This window comes from Zootermopsis nevadensis, unplaced genomic scaffold, assembly GCF_977971745.1.
Source record: "Zootermopsis nevadensis isolate Lab colony 2312 unplaced genomic scaffold, Znev_1.0 Znev_ptg000027l, whole genome shotgun sequence".
Lineage (NCBI taxonomy): Eukaryota > Metazoa > Arthropoda > Insecta > Blattodea > Termopsidae > Zootermopsis > Zootermopsis nevadensis.
Genome location: NW_028259159.1, coordinates 823,185 through 845,171, shown reverse-complemented (window position 1 = coordinate 845,171; position 21,987 = coordinate 823,185). Strand labels below are relative to the sequence as shown.

General features: G+C 34.9%; 2 protein-coding genes across 3 annotated transcripts; one reads left to right on the top strand and one right to left on the bottom strand.

Annotated features, from left to right (window-relative positions):
* The first annotated feature begins 8,854 nt into the window (after positions 1-8,854).
* Positions 8,855-19,744, top strand: LOC110828509 (uncharacterized). Of its 2 annotated transcripts, XM_022061284.2 has the most exons (9): positions 8,855-9,070; positions 9,458-9,698; positions 10,950-11,055; positions 11,532-11,632; positions 12,018-13,302; positions 13,937-14,212; positions 15,322-15,433; positions 15,991-16,099; positions 16,856-19,744. In XM_022061284.2, exons 2-9 carry the CDS (start codon positions 9,491-9,493, stop codon positions 16,942-16,944), a joined length of 2,286 nt encoding a protein of 761 aa, XP_021916976.1. In that variant the 5' UTR covers positions 8,855-9,070; positions 9,458-9,490; the 3' UTR covers positions 16,945-19,744. The 2 variants fall into 2 exon arrangements, with proteins under 2 accessions (XP_021916976.1, XP_021916977.1); XM_022061285.2 differs by lacking the exons at positions 8,855-9,070; positions 9,458-9,698 and adding an exon at positions 10,081-10,161.
* Rpt6 (26S proteasome regulatory subunit Rpt6) lies at positions 17,913-21,913 on the bottom strand. Its single transcript, XM_022061287.2, has 8 exons — positions 21,773-21,913; positions 21,490-21,631; positions 20,762-20,985; positions 20,466-20,658; positions 20,253-20,385; positions 18,994-19,147; positions 18,382-18,591; positions 17,913-18,259 (listed from the first exon to the last, which is right to left on the bottom strand). Exons 1-8 carry the CDS (start codon positions 21,791-21,793, stop codon positions 18,119-18,121), a joined length of 1,218 nt encoding a protein of 405 aa, XP_021916979.1. The 5' UTR covers positions 21,794-21,913; the 3' UTR covers positions 17,913-18,118.
* Positions 21,914-21,987: the final 74 nt, after the last annotated feature.

Below are 21,987 nucleotides of genomic sequence, written 5' to 3'. Positions count from 1 at the left end.
ACGTAAGAAAAAATACCTGTACCCAGAGACAGTCCCGCCCATGATCCCCTTTATATGTCTGGCCCTGTCTTATGGAAGATTTTAACAATTTCCAGACCTTGTACATATTAAGTGAACAGATGACTAGATGAGGGGATATGTGGGTTTAGGGGAAATGTTCTGAGTATCATATTTAGAAAGCACAGACTGTATGAAATAATGTTGTGGTGAACTGTGTAAAATATTGGTACATGTTTGGATTTGATGTGTATGTTAATATGCATGACAGAAATATTCAGCTTTTCATCCACACACACCTGCTGGCCACCATCTACATAGAAAGTATTGCACAATAAATATTCATATATGTGTGGATTTGACCACTTGAAGTAGTATGGCACGAAGCTGTAGAAACTGTCATGTCAGATAATATGCAAAAAGAAACATTTAAAAGGAAACTGGTGAACAGAGAGGATGTTCAGGTGTTGATACCATCTTCTAGCACTGAAATGGAGGAACATCTGGGATGAGTACATTGTGTCTACCACAAACCAAGATAGAATACTGGCAGTGACTAATGTGAGAGGACAGAGCTTGCACCTATTTTATGTTATAACAAGCATGAACTTAATGTTGACCATAGCAACCAGTTACTGCTGTATTAACTTATTTGATGAGTATCAGATGAAAATGGTAGAAGAAACTCTATGCTCATGGCAGTTATGGACTTGCATTGTACCAATGTAAACCAAGATTCTTGCAAAGATATGCCTACATTAATAACTGAAGGACATAATTTGAGTTACTTCCAGCCCTGAAAATTGAGGTAGACATTTTGCATGGAGGTGACTGTCTAGGAAGGGAAAACCACGTCCATTCCACAATTCCTCTCGCTCCTGAAAGTGTATAGTGTACACTAAAAAAGAAAACTGGTGATGCTGAAAGTGCACAAATTTTTATTCTAGACTCAGAATATTTATTGGATAATGCCTGAGATGTATGCCAGTCATGAGAATTATTGTGGCAAAACTAGTGATGAACGTAATGATGTCAGAATGTAATAAATAAATTTGAGGTACAGAATTTGGCATCTGTGAACTTGCAACATGGCAGTCATAGATTTCTACAGTTATTGAACAGAGACAGGCTGATATTAAAAATACAATACATATTTATTTGGATATCAGAAACAGGTAAGTTTTAACTGCATTGGACAGCCTACAAAATATTTTAGTTTGAAAGCGAATATCCTCAATTGTGAGAAATTCATTTGTAACAAAATATTTAGTCCTTATTCTTTAATGTGATTTTCAAACTTAAATCCACAAAACATTAATAAATATTTAGTAATTGACCAAATGCTTTTGTTGTTTTCCATTGGATTTTCCCCCTTTTTGTACAGTATAGAAGGATCTGAAAATGTTTGTATCTTAAAAGTTAGATTAGTACTAAAGTTCTTTATATACTTACAACATTCAGGCATGGTGACAGTTTAAGTTAGTACTTCCATAGCATTCGTTTGCTACGATTCAGTTCAATCTTGCCATTTCCTAAAATTATTACTACTACATGTCAGTGTGAAAATTGGTCTCTCATTCTAAGGGACCAGTACAGTACAGAGGCAAAAATTTGTCTCTATGTGAGGAAGTGACACATGACTAGAAAATTGCCTACTGAGAAGTTTTATACTTTCAAAACCAAATATTATTATGGTGTTCAAATTGAGGGGGATGTGATAAGCATGCAAAGGAGACATGAGAAGTGCATGCAAAATTATAGTCCATAAACGTGAAGAGCAAGGGACTGACTATGGAATGTTTACTGTGTGTGGTATGTGGACAGAACAAGTCTTGTGTTGAGCAGTTCTTACATGGCAATGTATGAATAACAGACATGGTACTTAACCGTTTAAAGCCCAATGGTAATAATATGTACCACATGCATCTGTAATTGCATTTTTCCACCATAGTGTATTTATGGGTTTTGTATAGATCTCGTAGTTAACATCAATTATTTTTGAAATAGCATTAACCACTTGATCTTTGTAATGGAGATGTGTTCTCTTTGCAGTAGGAACTGAAGCTATAAATATTATTATGGCAACTTTGGCTTCAAAGCATTACAACTGTTCAAGAATCTGTGTTTAATATAACAGAATTGATTTCATTGTACAAAACAATTTTATAGGCTGTGTTCTAGTCATTAAGTATTTTACAAAAATAACTTCACTCCTGAATACTGAAAGTACATAATTATTAAGATAATCTTCTGCATCTGTTTTATTTGGAGTTTTCTCTTTATTGAATTAATGTTACTTTCAGTATTGGTATGGAATACAGAACTTCTCAGACATCAGGACTGAGTTTTCCTAATTTTGGTTAATCTATGAATGCTGAAGTGTCTTCACCATCCAGAATTTTAATTTACCATGTTGAAGGGTGGGGTTCTTATTCTGTGGGATTTTGAATTGGAATGCTGTAAAGAAATAAACCAGCAAATTATAGGTTAGGTTTGACTAACCTCCTTGCATACATAATACAGATAGTTTCACATATCTCCGAACCCACCTACTAGCTGTGTTCTGCAGTGTGACTAACTCATTTCCCAATAGGACACTCACTGCAGGTTCTACATTTTAAATGGGACAAACTGTTTCCCATACGTGCATATAACATTCTTCATCTGTTCCATAGTAGAAGTGAAAGAGCAAAAGGGTGTGTGCATACTGTATTTGATCTCACTAGAAGCCAAATTATTCCTCTACAAAAGAATAGCAGTTACTGCATTCTGGCTTTACCAGTTTTTATTAAATTTGATATTAGTATTTAGTCCTTACTTAAACATACAGACAAAATTCAGTTTTTGTTTTATTGGATGACATGAATTACTACTTTTTAGTAGGTATACTGTTAACATTTCAGCCTTCCTGAACATTGATATAGATGCATCCAAGTTAGAATGGCAGTGGGGTATGAAGTAAGTCATAAAATATGAAACATACAGACAAGTACAGTTCAAAGTAATGTAAAGATTTCATGTAAAATAGAGGTTTCGCATAAAGTGTTCAATTACATATACTGTAGATGTGTTATGCTGTCTAATGACAAAAAACCATTAGAAAGATAATGAATCATTTTGAAACATTAGGAATCAATGAACAAAGTAAAAGATGTGTGTATTTAAGTACCTTTTTTGTGTTACATTAAATTATCCCTTTTTATTCATGAAACTTGAGACTTGATGGTGGACTCAAATATTTTGATGCCAGAATTGTATGCATTTTTTTGAAAACATGAATTATTGGTGATTGGTCTGTGGAGAAGATCTCTTTTTCTTGTGTTGACATTGTGTATAGCTGATTTTACTCAGAATGTTCTTGATTATGTACAACAAAGTTTATTCATAAAAATTTGTTTTCGCATGGAAGTGAGAAAATCTTGAGGCCACTTTTAGGCACAGGAACACGAAGTTTGCCATATAAAGTGTCTGCTAATGCCGTGCAATTTTAACCAATACTGGAATTTGTGATAAATGTTAGTGAGACTCCTAAATATAAAATTTCTTGAAAATTAGTTCAGTGGCTATCAAGTCACACATAGACAGGCAGAAGTGGCAAAGCTAATGGTGCATTATTGCAACATCATTTTCAGTACACCTAAAGAGAATAACAAATTCTTCTATAAACTAGTAAATATGTTTAAATAAATATTAATCAAACTAAATATATGATTATGGTAAAACAAGAATTAGCACCAAAATCATAACATAGCTGTACTTAATACTTATGAGAATACTTCAAACTGTAAGTAACTAACAAATGTCAGATTCATTGATGAAATTAGAAGAGTGAATTATTGAAATAACTGTCATTATTCAATTTTTAAACATTATTCTGACTATTCCAAGAACACTGAAGCTCAGGATATTACTAAGCGTTATTTCTGTCATTTGTTTTGTGTTTGTGTAAAATATGGTATCTTACTTTGGAAATATATTTTCATATGAGGAGGATGGAGGAAGGCAGTGGCATCTACTAGTGCTTAGACCGTACTGTGGTATTGTAACTAGCGTATCTCAAATTTCATAATGAAAATTAGTTTTAAGTGCAATTAGAAAGTTAATTGTAAAGAACTACAGTTTTCGCGTTCATGAACCTCTGTTACTGAAGAATGAAAAGTACAACACGTAGCCTACTATTCCCCTTATGTCAGTGTGTTGGCGATAAATACAGAAGCTGTAGGCATTGGTTGATACCGAAGTTGCAGAGAATTAAAATGAAATAAGGGTTCTTTTTTAGGTTTATATTCCAGCTTAAGTCATTTTACGCGATTGAAGTAGGGGATCCAGCACCATAAGCCAAAGCCGAGCCACGTTTCGTCTTTTATGTTGATGCGTGTGTAATTTTCGGTGAACGAGTAAATATCGCAGTTAATGACCCACTTTACATGCAGCCTTCGCAGTTAACAGGCGAAGGCAGTTTTGTGTTCTATTTCGTATATTATCTAATTTAGGTGTTACATTCATACAATGTACTACATTAATATGAACGGAAAGAATGTATGTATGTATGCGTGTGTTTAATTTGCTAGATTAGGTCATTGATTTATGTGTACATAAATAATGCTGTAAACGTTTCGAAATTCCAGCTGGTCGAACGAGGCGAGATCTCAGGGGTGCAAATTTTGCTCGTGACCTGTTACTGAAAGATGCTTCATACCTCTGGTCAGATACATTTGGTGAGTATACTTGATCTTCGTGTGATTTGACGATAATGTGATGTTCTGGGTTTCAGCGCTGTGGACTGGTCGGTATATGCCAACGTTTCGAAGAGACGTAATGTCTCCGTCTTCATGACCGAATTGTGGTGCTGGAAATAAAGAGTGACAGTAAGGGAAGTCTGAAGCTCAGTCTCTACCTCATTCCGTCCTGATGACCCATTCCTTCAGGCTTACCTTTCTGCTTCCGTATATAATCCCTCTTATTTATAGCATCGCCACCTCAGCTCTGAAGATGGAAACAGTGCAGTTCTGCGAAACAGGGGTGTGTACCGATCAGCCAACTTTGCGCAAAAACTCAGAAGAACATAATCGTAATGGGATGGGTGGATGTGAGTTATTATGTTGGCCTATGTATTGAGTTTTGACAGTTTTCTCTGCCAATTAGACAAGACGTGTACAGCCATTGGAATTTGGGACTTTCGACTGTTGTTGGACTGCTAAAGGGAATACTCGTTATGTCACGACTGTGTAAGTGTATGTGGCCATCGATCGCAATATGCATTACAGAAAACTATGACCAACATACGTAATCCTCGTATCTTATGTGCCAAAAATGAGTGCGCTTGATATTGTACTGTATATCACTGATTCCACGTGGGTTCACTTCAGGTTGGATACAACTCAAAGCGTCGATGGCTAATGTTCGTGAAAATATTTTCCTCCTGGGTATAAATGTTGTTAGTTCTAAATAATAAATTAGCTGGAACAGTTCTAAAGAGGGCAAATGCCCCAAAGAGAACAGTTGAATGAAATAGTACTATATCAGAAGTAAAGTGTTGCCCGTCTCGTTATTTCTGAATTTGTCTTTTGTCTGCTTTGTGAGAAATGAACATCGTTAACTGCGGCTGCAAATTTTAAGTTTCGTGAATTACATTTTAAAGACAAATCTGTACCAAGACTCAGGCTTCTTGATATTCCTTTTAGTGTAGTATTTTTTTGCATGTTATGATGTTGAAGGATGCGTTAGCCCGCATTCTTATGTTCCCGATCGGAGACGCGCAGCTGGAAGATAGTTTGCGGCTTCCTTATGCTTTATCGTTTTCATCTTTTTATAATCAGCAAATGAGTTATGTTATTAAAATTTATTATGTTCCTGCTAATTGCATTTTGCGTTCAACATCTGTTATATTCTCACTTTACAGGATGAAGACGCTGTGTGACTTTCGGTATAAAAAAAAGGCACCCCGAACAAAACTTTCCAAAACTGTTGGAAGGAACCAAACTGCAAATGATCACGGAAACATCAAAACGGGTACGGTGAATTCGAACAAGAATTAAGTACTCTCTCGACTGAGATTTTTTGTTGGATTTTATTTTGTTATATGTTGATTAGTTATCTTATTACATGGTTTTCTGTATTAATCTTGGGAATACGTCGTTAGAAAGTTAAAACTATACTTTGGCGCTTAATATGGTATCACAAGAAATGACTCGTAATTAGGTATTGCACAAGAGGTAAACTATATTTATTGTAATGAGTCTATTATCGGTAAAATTGAAAATAAATTCATGCATCTTTTACATATGAAGATAAATGTTAGTGTCCGAAGTCATATTGGCCATCAATAAAATCAACCTGTAGTGATGTCAGCTAACGCTCCTCAACTGTCGTCAATAAAACAGTGGATTAATTCTGAAATAATGTAGGTTTAAACTTATTAAGGAATTCCGTGTTGTTTCCAAGTGCATGCATACCCAAATTCTGTATCCTTATTACCCAAGTCATATATGTACAATCTTTTTAATTCAGAGGAAGTGGATTGACGTTTTTTCTCTTGTAATTGTAAGCACGTTCATTCTGCCAAGATAACCGAAAGTTCTGTAAAACTGACTTTGAGCCCATATATAGAATAGAAACTGGTGCAACCGGTTGCGCAAAAGCTATCCATTTACGCGTGCAGAATTTTACGTAGACTGCCCTTTTAAATCAGTCTCATAGACCAGGCCCGTAGAACATCCGGTCCGCAGACGGCTTAAAAAGGAATTTAACCCCGTAAAGTCCAGTTTCTGAACAAACAGCATTTTATGAATGCCTACAAATCTCACGAATTAACAGTGGAAGCTTGTGGTGTAAATCGCATCACAGTGAAAAGAAAAGGCCCAATTGCGGCGTAAAATCACCACGCGTACACAAGACACAAGCTTGTATTGTATTTTGTCGTGAACTAAAATATTGAGATGCTGTTTTAAAAAAAAATAAAGTCGGGGTTTTCAGCAACCTTTCACAGCTAGATTGTTGATGACAGATTGCAAAAAAACGTAAATTCCTATAGCAGTGTGTGTTTTTACCTACGCGGTGCATAATCTTACAAAATAAATAAAATGTTACAGTAGATGTATTATGCAGGTGCAGATAGCCAATAATACGAAATAACTGAGGAATGCAGTAGTCAAAATATTGCATAGATCCTGTTGCAGCGGGTTTAAGCTGTTGGTTTTGCATTTTGTACGATTTTGTGAAATTTTAGATTCTCAAGATTATGATTATGAAGATTATGTTCTGGGGTGTGAAGCCACACGGGCTCGTGGTAGATACCAACGTTTCGGAGGAAATATCTTCAGGGCCGAAGATGAGAACAGTATGTCTCTCCGAAACTTTTGTATCTACCTACGAGCCCACACGGCGTCACAACCCAGAATAACATTGAACGATTTTTCTCTAGCCTTTAAACATCCAATTTTGTGAAGGGTACTATAGAGTGAAGTGGTTGGTCAGTTTCAACTGCCTTACTTCTGAGAAATTACCCATTGAATAGGAGGTGGAGTGGGCTAAAGATCAGGTCTGGACATTGTGGCAAAAATATCCATGCTTTAAAGTGTTTATATTTAATTTGAGTTAGTTAATTTAAAATGATCTTTGTTCATCCTCTGGATGATACATGAGTGTATGGAGCAACAGTGGAATTGTAGTGACAAGAAAAAACTGAAGAACTCAGAGTAAAACGTTTCCCAGTGTCACTTTGTACACCAGAAGTCTTACATGGACTGACCTGGGCATGAACCTGGGTCTTCACAGTGAGAAGCTTGAAAACACATTTATGACAATTTATTGTTTTCTGTTGAGAAACGTTTTACATTAGGGTCATTGAAAACTGTTAGAAATCTGTTCTTATTCTTTTTATTTCAATTGATGTGATTATCATCAATGAAATGTCCAATAGCATAGGTAGAAGCGGGCATGAAAGCGCATGTTAATTCTAAAGAATAGAATTTATTTACATTCTATAGATCGTTCATAGGCCTAAACCAAGAAAGTAGAACATATCATAGCACAAATATAATAACTGTTCCTGATGCAAATATAAATTACATAGTTATGACAGTGATTTACAATCTACTACAGTATTACAGCAAAAGTAATTACACAAGAAAGCATCACAATTATTTCTTATGTGTATTTAACATAACTGAGAATTTTTGGTTGAGGTAAATTATTCTATGGAGTAAGAGTGAAACAGGAGATTCTGCTTTAGTGCTGGCTTAAACTTTTTTATATTGTGATTCAGACTTTTGACATTCGGGGGAAAATTATTGAATAGCTTAATTCCAGTATAGTAATATTGATATTTACAGAGGTTAATGTTTTTCAGGTGAATCTTATATCTGTGTCATGTAATTATATTATGGTTAGCTGAGTTAGTTTGAAAATATTTTATGTTATCCACTACAAATTTTAATAACATGAGCAAGAATTTGCTGGCTTGTGGGAGACTATTAAATTTCTCATAAATAATTAAGTAACTCCCTACATGAGGCTCCCCTCTTAGTGCCTTCTCATATTTTTACTACTTATTTTTAATTACTGTTTTGCTGTCTGCTTAGTTCCCCAGAAAGTAATTCTGTATGACATGATAGAACAGAAGTAAGCAAAGCAGATTAATTGTAATTTTTTTGTTTTCATGATTGATGTGCCAGTCCTCATAGCAAAACATAATGCGCTTAGTTTAAGTATAATGTATTGAATACAAATTAGAGTGCCAATATTTTTAAACTAGTGGTTCATTTCAAAGAAATCCCGTTCATTCTGTTTTAATTATTGTTTTAAATTTTGCGCAGTGTTAGTTTGCAAATCTACCACCAGGAACGAAGTCACGCGAACAACGAGATGCAAGAGAAAAAGAAAATGGCGTGATTGTTAGTGTATGTCATTAAAAGGTGGTTGTGTTGTAGCTTGTATGTTGCCTCAATGAACAATTTTAGTATTATAGGGGTTTCGCGATTTTTTACTCTTGTTAAAAATTCGTGGAAATAATACTGCAAAATTTGTCGTCAAATATTTTGATGAATCAATGCTTCACAACTTATAAGAAAAGGTAGGGCTCCTATATGTATTCCCAGGTGGTTAATATATGCACTACGTTCATGAAACAAAGTGTAAATTCGGGCAATATAAAAGCATTAGGTCATTTCACATCACTAGTTCTATCTATAGGTATAAGGTGTTGACATTTATTTTTTGATGTAGACGTGTGCTCATTTTTTATTATTTCACACTTTATTACATAAGTTTTGAGAAAATTAGATGTGGATATTTTTCCAAAAAAGAAAAACATGCCAAGTTAGCATGTTTACTAGTGAATTACATAACCTTGAAGTTTGGCTCCCTGATATGTTTGTTTCTTAATTTACCAAAGTAGTAGTGACAGAATAATCTACAAAATATATAAGTATAAGCAGCAAAAATGTATTTTCTTTTTCAGAAATTGCAGGCTCGTAGGTCGTATCAATTCAGTATGGCAGTTTCTGTAATTCCCCTGGGTTGTGACAACTATATGTTTGCCAGTAAATGTGGGACAGAAGAGACCCCAAAATGGAGTGATGATAAGCTAAAGAGCCTTTGGTCTTCTTTACTGAATCTAGAATTAGTTTCCAAGTACCATGAAGATGTGGAACTGCAGGGAATTTTATTACTTTTGGATACCACTTTTGGTATCTTCAAAAGTAAGTTCTACATTTTGTTCACAGTTTGTTAATAATATCTGATTTCAGGTATCCTTTTGCTTAATGGTAGGAAGTAATATATGTTGAGTTATGCAAAATGCTCAGAGTTAATGCTATTTTTATGACTTTGTACTTGAATAGCTGCAGTGAATGAAATGTGTGCTTTGATTAAACTTTGATTTGGAAAATTGTTGTCTTCTGGGTTCTTGTCCCATGTAGTCTGGTACAAGTTTACCAATGTTTCATAGGTCCATCATTAAGGTAATGAGAAAATAGTAAAGATTTTAATTTCACAAACAAGATGTTCATGCTGTATAATTTCAGTATGAACTTTCTACAATGACATGATATCTGAGTATGCACATACAAAATTGTTTTGCAGAAATCAGGACTGGATTGGAACAATTTTGGCTAATCTGTAAATATTGAGGAATCTTCAGCATACAGACTAAGCCTTGATCAGGTATAGTTGTATTCTCATGAAGAAATTTACAGAAAATTTAAACTTGGTGTGCAGGCATATTGTTTTGGGATATATTCATTTCTTGTGTGCTTTATTTATCAAATTTTCTCACTCAGTAATTTTTATCGTGTTAATAGTTTTGATTATGTTATTGTTCTTTCCCTACATTGTGCTCAACATGAATATAATAATATTCAAAGCTTCCAGAAAGTAAAATAAGGTTTTAAATTAAGAAAATTAATTAAAATAAACTGACCTAAGCTGACCAAACCAAAGTAGGAAGGAGCACTCTCATAGGATCAAAAACAACTCTTGTTATTTATAGTATTAGTGTGCTTGTGAAGAGGTTAATGGAAAAGTGTCACACAGGGGATCTGAACTATTATGACTGGTGCTTTTGATAAGTTCTGTAATAAAGTATGAATTAATATTAGCCATACTTCTTTGTAAAATCATTCATATTTTTTGTTGAAGTCTTTTGAGGATTACATGAAATGTACATAAGAGGAATAAATTCTGTAATGCATAATATCATACACTATTTTAAGTTATGAACATAGTTCAAAAATTCATTTGGTTTTGTTATACATAAGACAAAATGTCAGGTGTTATGTTTTGTTGTTGATAAACAGACAGTAGAGTATTGCTCATTGCCATCTGTCCACATTTTCAGGATTCATCTTCAGTCTAGAGTTCACAATTTTGTATACCTCATTCCTTTCATGCTATTTATTGTAGATACAAATAAATTGTTGACAAGTATAAACCTATTGGTACACTCTTTACAGACATGAAGAAAAAATACATGGAAGCCGAATTAGCATATCAGACTGTGAAGCACGAGTTGGAATTAACTGCAGAGGAATTGTGTCGAGTAAAAGAGGCTCTGAAGTGGTTTGTTTTTGGACTAAGAATTGTAGCTGGAGTTGGGTTTTATATCTGTTTTGATGTAGAATATGTTTTATTTAACTCTGGTACAACAACTTTATTTTCCATACATCCATACCAGGTTCCTTGTGACTGTAGATGATTTTACAAATCTTTATTTATAACACCTTACATTTTCTTCCACAAGTTTGTTATACCATTTTGAAATTCTGTGATCTGAATGTTTCAGTATGAAATGACATCCAAATATCAAATGCTAGTTCTGAAATCGTTATACAAATGAAAAGTAAAATTTGTTTTCTACCTGTTAAACATAAACACAGAAAGTAACAGTATTTAGAATATAAAAAATGTAAATGGTTTTCTTTTAATAATTTTCCAAATTTCACATCTTTGTTACCAGTATGTATGTTGTAGCAGATTAATCCATTGTTTCTTTTCATATTAGTTGAGTTTATGTATAACACTTTGTTCTATTGCAGTCATAAGAATGAACATTGTGTGCACTGCCCAGAATTGGAGAGGGAAGTTGGAGCCTACAGGAAGAAGTTGGAATACAATAAGCGTTGCATCAAATCAGTTGGTAATTTTCATGTTCCTTGCCAAAAATGTAGATACCTAGAAGTGTCCTAGATGGAGGTTCCACTCCAAATGGTTTCTTTACAAGAATCCTATTCAGCAAGTCCAGAAGCTTAATTGTTTCATTTATTTTACGAAAATGTTAAAAATTATGATATGAACATAGTAATTTTGTACTTGCACTACTACTTATCCGTCTCATAACCAGAGAGTTTGAATGCAAATGGGGAAAAGGAACTCTACACTGTAAGTTCAGGAAATGAAAAATCTAAGGAGATAAATCTGTTGGAAATTTAGGATCTAATTATATAGAAAACTTTTATAGTTGTGCTGTATGAATATTAAATTGATTTGTTACTTATTTTATTGATGTTCTTATTTCTTTCCAGTCTCCATATTGTGTAAAAATAATGGCTCTGAAGATTTAGACAGAAATCAGTCAAGTCAGAAAGCTTCTATTGATAAGGCTTATAAGCTTGTGTCTCAAATGTTATTGGACAGCACAAACTCAGAAAAAGATACAATTTGTGATGTAAGAAGTGGCACTAGACGACTCCAACATGATTCAGTTGAGAGTCTACAGATGACGCCAGGTAAAAAGAGAAAGAAACACAACAAGAGAACAGCTAAAGCAGATGAGTTCAATATAGAAGATGGAGGAAGTGACATTGAAACGTTATATTATGGGGCCACGTTGGCTCCAGAATCTTTACCTGTTGTAGATAGGGTTGTGTGTCCAGATCTAGGAATGGAAAGAGTTCCTGAAACATCTTGCTCTCAGTATCCTGCTGATTTGGAGGAAAGTGTAATAGATCTGAATGAAAGGATAGATAACATTCAAACAACGCCGAAGAAGCAGGTATTACATGAGCAGGTAACCCAAAAATATAGTCCAGTCTTAGGTGGATGCAGTAGAAAGTCCACTCACAAAACTGCACATTGTGATAATAGTGCAACAATTGTGGGCAGCCCAGATGCTAGTGCTGTGCCATTGCAAACTCTCATACAGAATGGTAAATCAGATAATTGTGTTGGTGCTTCAGATCTGATAACTAATTGTGAAGATTATGTTGACAGGAGTCCATCATTACTGAAAATTCAGTCGGGAATATCAAATCCAGTTGCAACAGGTCCTTATAAAATGGAAGATGGTGGTGAAGAAAGGAAAAGAAATGAAAATCATAAAGAGAATGTTTCACGTCCTTTGAAACATAACAGAGAAAATAAGAATATTCAAGCAGATTTTTGGAAATTGAAGCCTGTGCCTAATACGAATATTAATAACGGAAATCCAGTTGTTGCTGTGAATCGTAAATTGAAACAAACTATCCTTACACTCCATTCATTTCCAAAGAAGCAGGATATTTGTACCCTCAAAGAATTCAATGGAGGTGTGAGGCCAATTGCAATTGAAAACAGTTTATTAGTTGATCAGATCAATGGTAACTGTGATGATGAAACATCTCTTAAACTGGCTATACAACGATCATTGAATGATAAGGAGAATATTGAATCTGTCTCATCAGAGAGTAAATGTTCTGGAGACAGAAACTGGAGGATTGTATCTGCTGAGGATAAAGATGATTTTGTACTAGAAGGTAATAGTGCATCAAGCTCTCGGATGTCACCAAAACAAAAGCGTGTGTATGCCGCAGTGTTATCTTCAGTCAGCAGGTAAAGCAACATACATTAATATAAACGCATTTAGATATATGCTGTACTGGATTTGATTCCTGGTCTGGAGGCTGACTCTTATGACAGATTTTTGTCATCAGCTACTTCCATCTTCTTGCGGTTGATGCTTCATTCTTTCTGTATCCTTCCCAGTTCATCATTCACAGCCATTCACCTATTTTTGCTGTAACCTAAGTATTGTTACATAAATTTGAGGACCTACATATGTATTGGAGGAGGAGAAGGTTAGAAATCAATGAATTTTTATTGCATCGTGTTGCTGAGAAAACATATCAGCTGTGCAGTTGATGTGCATGTCATTCTCCTCTAACTCAGCCATAAATGCAGTAAGCTGTAGAAATCACTTACAGGATTTCCTGAATGTAAATTTCCAGGTTACAAAGGGTGGAAAGTGACTTCACACTTTTTAGTGGTTATTACTTGTGATTTCAGACTGGGATGTATGTAACCGTACAAAACTAACCGCTTGCCGTTAATATTGTTATTTTTTACTTTTGAAATATTGGGGAAGAAGTACTGCTAAGATGTAAAGTTTGAAAATAAATATTTATGATCCTTTTATTTAAAGGATTAATCTACTGTATTAAATTTAATGTCACATATTTGTTGTCAGGAAAACTGATATTACATCAAAAAGTACAACTCGGAAGAAGAAGAAAATTCAGTGTGCTGTTGGAAGGAAAGACATGGATGAGACACTGTTTGTTCCACAGTATGCCAGCACTTTACAGGATGTTACTTGTACTTACGGTACCAGAGAAGTAAAGAGAGTGCCTGAAACTGAGGAATTGTGTTCTGAACAAAATTTTAAAGATACAACACATGCTGTTGAAATGAAAGACAGAATGGAGTCAGAGCTTGTCAAGGAACACAACTGCAGTTTTGACAGGTCATATATTTATTTTGTTTGTGACCAGTTTCACATTAGACCTATTATAGAAACAATGCATTTGAGTGGAAATATAAGTTTGTTTGGAACTTCTGCTGTTTATGAAGAAATTTAGAACAGTTTAAAATTTATATGTAATTAAGTTTAGAAATGTATATCCTGTATCTGATTTGAAGTTGTGTATGGTGTGAAACATGGTCTGTCTGAGGAGATAACTTGGTTGAGAGTGCGGGAGAACAGAGATCTGAGAAAAATATTGAGACCCAACAAAGAGAAAGTAACTGAAGAAAATTACATAATGAGCGCATTACACTTAATATTATTGGGTGACTAAATCAAGGAGGTTGCGATGGGCATCACATGTAGCATACACTGGATAATGAGAAATGCATACAATATTTGTTGGAAAATCTAGTTAAAGGCTTCTTGTGGAACCTAGGTGAGATGATTATATGTAAATGAATCTTAGAAAAATATGGCATGAAGGGTAAACTGGATTGAACTGGCACAGAAGTAGGTTCTTTGGCCAACTTTTTTTTAATGTAGTGATGAACCTTCACATTATATAAAATGGAATTCCTTTACCACATGAGAAACTATAAATTTTTTAAGAAAGAATTTGCATCATGGTGTTATGAGCTAGTGAAAAGAAAACTCAGGTTTTGTCCATGTCTGTCATGGATAAGTGAGAACCCATTGCGTAGGAGGCTTGGTGGACCCCAGAATCGGTGTGGATGCAGAGGCTAGAGGAAAATTATTTTGCCCCTGTTGGGGATCAAACCTCAGTCATCCATTCCATAGCTAGTCACTGTACAGATTGAGCTACCCCTGCTAACTCATTACCGTTACCAGATACGCAACCATTTTGATTATCCTGTTTAAACTGTCTCATGCTCAAGAAATCAACAGTCTCACATCAGGCTGTGAATTAAAATTATGTAATTTTCTTGGTTGGTTCTTAAGTTAAAATACATGCATATAATTGCCCACTTTTGCTGTTTGTGTCATTTTCATTTTAGCAGCATTTGTATGTTCAATGTAATATGTGCAGGGCAGTGTAGGAAAAGATTAATTGGGTTTCAAGACAGTAATGTTCTCTTTACATTCAGGGTTCCAGATAAAGTGTCCACAAGCCCAAATTACAAATATCGACGAGATGCTTTACGAAAAAGAGAAGCACGACAGAAACTTGATGGTTGGGAATGTCAGCAGTGTAGAAATGTAAGTTGAGAGTATTCACAACTACATAACTGTGGTATTTAACATATCAACAGAATGAAGAGTCAGACTTTTATATATATTTCATTGTATGGGAAGTATTCTTGCTATGTTAAATATCATGTCACTCCTGTTTCAAATTTGGAGGACCTGAGTTCAAATCTCAGCTCATACATCAGCTGTTGTGAGGCTTGGTTCTGTGGTTTCCTGTGTAACTCCAGATAAGTATCATGATAGTACCTTGTACTAAGAGACATTTAGTTTATTACCTAGAGTGGAATATGTTTATATAGCCAAAACTCCTTTGGGTCATTTGTTTCATAATATGGATGCAATTCTGTAGTGGCCTGAAGGCACATTTTGTGTGAAACAGTGGCTGTGTGCGACCTCACAATAAGCACCTTTTATATTGGACAGCAACATTATATGGTAACACATGCTGATAGTTAATTTGTCAGTCTTCCATATGAACATTTTAATTTAAATGTGACATTGGAAGTGGTACTGTTTACATTTACAACATATTTAGGGTTATTTGTGGTGATTTTAATTTTTTACAGTATTATGCTGTTACTTGTGGGGGTGCAGATCCATCCGAATTGAAGCGTCACCTCAAACTATGCTCCAGGCACCGTGACAAATATTCTTTTCAGTCCAGAACTCCTCTAGGTAGATATGATTATTTTCAACTTCTCACCAGGATAGTCAGTCATGTACTTTATGGCATGCATGTTTACGTGTATGGATATATGATGGTTTTGAAACTATAAACTAAATTGTGCATTTAAGGAAATTCAGGGAATTTGGGGAACTTTTCACTTGTTTTGTTACTTCCAGTATGGTGAGCAAAAAGTAACACATTTCTGTAAAAGCTGTTACATATAATTACCACCGTAATATAACTGACACACAGTTCTGGGGACAAAAGATAATTTTTTGTGACTTCCAACTGTGATTGATAAACATCCCATAACTATTCAGTGTTACATTTCATGTCTGATGTCTGTAGGCTCCAGTAATCTTATTTTATACATTTCACATCTCTTGGTAAGAATAGTCCATTGCTATCAAAGTCTGATGAAAAAGAAGGGTCAAGTAAGTATTTGGATCCAAGAAAGGTGTTTTAAATGATTTCCTATATTACATGTTGGCATTTTAGAAAAGCCTGCCTTAGTTGCTTAGTTGGCTCATTAGCATGAGATGGTGTGCTACGAAAATTTGCATTTTGGCACATTTTTGTGTTCTTGAGTGCCTGTAAAAAAATTGTGTGTGTGTGTGTGGTGTGTTAAATGTAAAATGTGTTTATGGTTTAAATCTTATACTTAGTTTTAGCTTTGGTATTTTACTGGAAGAAACCTTGGTTCAAATCCAGATGATGTTCTCTTACAGTACAGGAACTTTGAATTATTCTTAATTTCATTACAGGATATTGGGATGTGAATTTCTCAAACACTGAAGAAAGCATGTTGGAGAATATATTATCAGTGAAGAAAACACCTTTTCCAAAAGACTAATCTCAGCTAAGTATGGCATGTCAGTGTGAAACACTTTACATGCCACGGAAATGTTTGCATATTGTAATTTAACGGCAGAACAAAACCTCCAATTTTCATACTAAAACTTTTTTTCACATATTTCATGGCAGTATAAAACATTTTGTTAGATTTCTTAAAGCTTTAGAGATGAAGTATAAAAAGTAAAATAAACTGGTTTTTGTTTATATAAGAAAGTAAGTGGCTATGAGCAGTGGTGCACTTTAAAGAAAAGTAGGACACCAGTCAACAAACACAATGAAATTTTTGACAAGTCCTGTGCATTTTACGTTTTTAACTGCACCTCGGTTGTAAATATTTCTCATAGGACCAACTTCTGTTAAGGGTGCTACTGAATTCATTTGTGCACGAGGGAGGCATCAGCAAATAAAACCTAACAAAAACATTACTTTGTAAGTCATAGTGAATAGGAATCTTTTAATATTTTGATCAGGTGTTGCATATCTTGTAGATGCTTATTATCTGAAGGGTGATACTGAGATATGTTTCAATAATAGTAAGGAAGTATATCATTCTAGGGTTGTAATCCATGTACTGAAGACATCTGGGTACATAAATCTAAATTTCAAGTTGGTTAGTCATGTCTTCCTTATCTGATATATAATGGGGGAGGCATTAGGAGAGTTTCTTAATCTGTCGAAAGATTCCGGGTGAGTTCGCTTTCAAATGAAGGTTATGCGCTTCGTTATTAAAGTTAGGAAAAAGTAAGTATTGATGTTAACATTCTCTGGCATTTACAGTCTCACTATGAAATTCGTTATGTTGATGTTCTTGGAGGTAAAATCTGTAACGGCATCATGTGCAAAGAGAGTGCTGGTCGTTACCTGCAAATTAGGTCGAGGGAAAAGGTTGACTGTCTTTGAATAGGATAATGTAAGCTATGCCAAATATAATTCAAAGTATAGAAGCAATGGAAGTGTCTGCAAGTATTATAATGTATATTAATGTTAATTTAATTGTTCATTTTCATGTGTACATATTTAAGAAGTAACTAATTTCTGTCAGAATGATAAATTTGTTATTACGCATAGTTTCGGAAAATGTTCATTATCTCAAAGTCATCAAGATCTGTTTTATAAATTTTTGTCACTATTTTGAGCTCAAACTGATAACCAGAAGTGTCTCTTTATAGAATTCACTTCCAGAGCTTCTTAATAGACATGTTCTTCTCAGAGTCTTTCTGCATGACCTTGGCAACTGCCATCTCAAAATCCTCCTGAGTCACGTGAACCCGGCGTTCTCGGAGGGCGTACATCCCTGCTTCAGTACATACTCCCTGCAGAAACAAAGATGTTTATCACTTTATATCAGTTTTAAAGCTGATGAAGCCTGAAGTTACATTTACTACGAGCATGTAAATATTTAAAATTCCTGGACTTAACTGGTATTTTTGATTACCTTGACTTCAGCACCAGATGCTCCTGGCATAAGTTCCGCAATCTTGCGGAGGTTAATGCCTCGGGTCAGATTCATTTTTCGAGAGTGGATCTTGAGAATGTCCAATCGAGCTTCTTCATTTGGAGGCGGGAATTCGATTTTGCGGTCAATGCGCCCTGGGCGAAGTAAGGCAGGATCCAAAATGTCAATCCTGTTGGTAGCCATAATTACCTGCAGAGAGTAATTTAAAATTTCCTAGAAACCTACATTCCAACATAAGTCTCGGCTATAAAAACTTCCAAAATTGTTTGCTTATTGCATGGATAAGTGTCCTCCTTGAGAAGCTAAAAAATGGGTGCTCTGCTGTTTTAAAAATTCCCCTGATTTTATGAACCCAAAATCTTTTATGCCACTGGTACCTACCCCATCTTATGAATGATATACAGTCTAATTTGTTTTCACCTGTCAATGCACAGGGTACAGTATTATTTGTAGTGAAAATTATAATTTAATTTTGTTAAAATGATAAGCATAAGGTAGTATTTCCATTTGAAACATTTCATAAAGTTAAGAATATGATAAATCACAAACAAATGTGCTATTTGTGCCTCATCTGTTAACTATCTGATGTACCTTAATATTTTTTGTAGCCTCAAATCCATCAAGTTGGTTCAACAATTCCAGCATGGTTCTCTGTACTTCAGAATCTCCTCCACTGCCCGATTCAATCCGAGATGATCCAATGGAGTCAATTTCATCCATGAAGATAATAGAAGGTGCATGTTCTCTGTAACATAATTTACATACAGTAATCAATGCCAAATCCAATAAATCCACAACTGTTTGATATTATTTACAATACTTTAAATTCAAACAGTTCAACATGTTTATCAAAGTTATTCTGGCATAACTAAACTAAATCCATGGAGCAAAGTAATTATCCAGAAGTTAACAGTTGCTCAAACAGCCGTTGATAGGGATTTTAAGATTCAAAATTGTGACTTCCACATAAAGGCAAAGACTTGAAAGTTGTGTGGAATTAACAGACTACAGCTATGATAATAAGGAACAAAAATAAAACTTAAAATTATTCGTCAGTTCTTTTAAAATCACGACGTTTCCAGTGACAGAGACTAGCTCAATATAAGGGACCCAACAGAGTAGGTACCTCTCACCTGAAGACGGAAACAGAACTAGCCTCCGAAACGTCGTGATTTTAAACGAACAGACGATGGAAAAAGTCCTGGCAATGAATAATTTTAAGTGTAAACTACCATTGTCAAAACCCTTTAGAATTGGATAAAAATAAAAGCCATCCAGTTTGTGATTGGTGTATTCATATTAAAGTATATAAAGAAATGTAAATAAAATTGAAGCTAACATATTTAAATTTTTCCTGTGCATAGGGAGAATGCCTCCATGAAATTAAGATTTCTCCTATTGTCCTCAATTTATGGTACCATGTTTATTGTTCAACATCACCAGAGACTTCATGGAAGTGTAAATGAACAATTTAAAGAGTGGTGGACTAGAAAAAGAGATTAACAACTTTAGTCATCTTGATCTCTGAACCTCACTTTTCTACTTTTAATCGACAGGACTACCTAAAACAAATTGTCAAGAATGGATATTAATAACACAGACCATTTGAAGAGACAACTGAGACCATAATTCCAGATGTTCTTAGCTAGGCAAGGAAAGAACTGGTGTGTTCATAGCAACAAATTAAACTTACACTGAACTTCATTAACACAGGTAAACTTTCATAGTTCTCCCCAAATTTCATGTCTCATTTGTATTTCTAGCACCAACCGTTAGAACACAGCAAAGCCCCAAAACCACATCAAAGTGGCAGCGAAAGGGTCAATAAAACCACAAATAACTGGACATACCTGGCCATAACAAACAGTTCTCGTACCATCCTTGAACCTTCACCAATAAATTTCTGCACTAATTCAGACCCAGAGACTCGAATAAATGTACACTCAGTGTGATGGGCCACTGCTCGGGCAAGCAGGGTTTTACCTGAGGAACATAAATATTTGTTATTGGTTTAGTACATGACAGTATAATTTACTCAGTGTTGAGTAACAAAAATTGTGAACCTGTTCCTGGTGGTCCATACAGAAGGACTCCTTTTGGCTGAGCTATACCCAAAGCATCAAACAATTCTGGATGTTTGACAGGAAGCTCTATCACTTCCTTAATCTCTTTGATCTGCTTGTCCAGACCTCCAACCATTTCATATGTACTGTCAGGTACTTTTTCTACCATCATGAGAGATACCAGAGGATCAACCTGCAGTCAGATTAAATTGTAAGAATATGATAAAACTTATGAACAGTTTTGTACATGAGAATAACATGTGACAGCTGATTTAAGTCATAATTATGATACATACCTTATTTGGAAGTATTTTATGAAGGGTATAACTTTCATTTCGGAGTGCAACACGTGAATTAGCTGTGACATCATTAATGTCAATGTTCTTGTCAAGGTCTACAACAAATTTTCCTTCTGGATGAACTTTAACCAAAACTTTCTTCTTGTCCATGGGTTTCACAACTTCTCCAACGTAGGAACCTTGTTCTTGGAGTAGCTGCAGTTCTTCACGAAGCATTCGAACTGAAAGGAAGGAAAATTGAAGCATTTAAAATGTAATCTTTAGAACAAGCAAGTACTGTTTGTCATAATTTATTCCGAGGATTAGGGCCCTTATTGAGAAGCTTATAGCCACTCAGTGAAGATATTCTCTGCCTATTTATAGAACACACAGGTTTACTACCTGAGCCCAGTTTACATCACCACACCTTATGCCTGTGTTTTTCAACCTATACCTAGGCCTGCTACAATGGACAAGTCCAGTGGCACAAATGCATCTTTACCTTAAAAGATTTTGTATATCATAATACTGTTCTAGTTGTCACATGTTACAATGATTTGCTGGTAACCCTATATAAATCCAAATTCAGTGACAGATTAAGGAAGCGATGCTACTTAATGTTATAGTTTACTGGGCATGTACAGAATCCAATAACAAGCATACATAGTCACCATATAATGAAGTTGTATCCAAAAGTAAAGATGCATTTAATTTAGCAAACTACAATCGCCATAAAAAGACGTTACCCTTCGCATTAAGTTCATTGCGTTGTGCTTGAAGGCGACGTAGATTCTGACTCTTCTCTGCAACAATTAATTGTAGTTCTTCAATTTTTGTAATGTAGTATTGTCGGAAACCTTCACCTTTAGGTTTTTCATCAACCTCCATCTGCAAACAAGTTTTCAAAGTGCAAGAACTTACATATGTAATATCAGTACGCAACTATTTCAACACTGATGCCACAGCCAAATCAATTCATAATTCGTACGTAAGAGGTAAGTAACTTGAACAAATGCTTATGAATTGTACCTCAATATTTGTGTGGGTCATGACGAAATTAACTATATAATCTTCAGGGTCTGATGCGCAACGCAAACTCTCCTCAAAATTCAATCACAATGAGTTTCAACATATGTTAAGTACTTCCTATTATTTATCAGGTTAACCAACACAAGAATTAGCAGTATTGCCAACAATAGCTATTAACACAGATGCGAAAAGTGGAAACACTCTGTGAACTATGT

Bases quoted from the DNA above. Each gene is read 5' to 3' on its own strand.
- LOC110828509 (XM_022061284.2), top strand. From the start codon at position 9,491: ATGGCAGTTTCTGTAATTCCCCTGGGTTGTGACAACTATATGTTTGCC. The intron at 11,056-11,531 runs GTTTGTTTTTGG...GTTCTATTGCAG, and splicing joins GTAAAAGAGGCTCTGAAGTG to TCATAAGAATGAACATTGTG. The intron at 15,434-15,990 runs GTAAGTTGAGAG...AATTTTTTACAG, and splicing joins AATGTCAGCAGTGTAGAAAT to TATTATGCTGTTACTTGTGG.
- Rpt6 (XM_022061287.2), bottom strand. From the start codon at position 21,793: ATGACCCACACAAATATTGAG. The intron at 20,659-20,761 runs GTATGTATCATA...ATCTGACTGCAG, and splicing joins ATAAAATACTTCCAAATAAG to GTTGATCCTCTGGTATCTCT. The intron at 19,148-20,252 runs GTATGTCCAGTT...ATTATGTTACAG, and splicing joins GAACTGTTTGTTATGGCCAG to AGAACATGCACCTTCTATTA.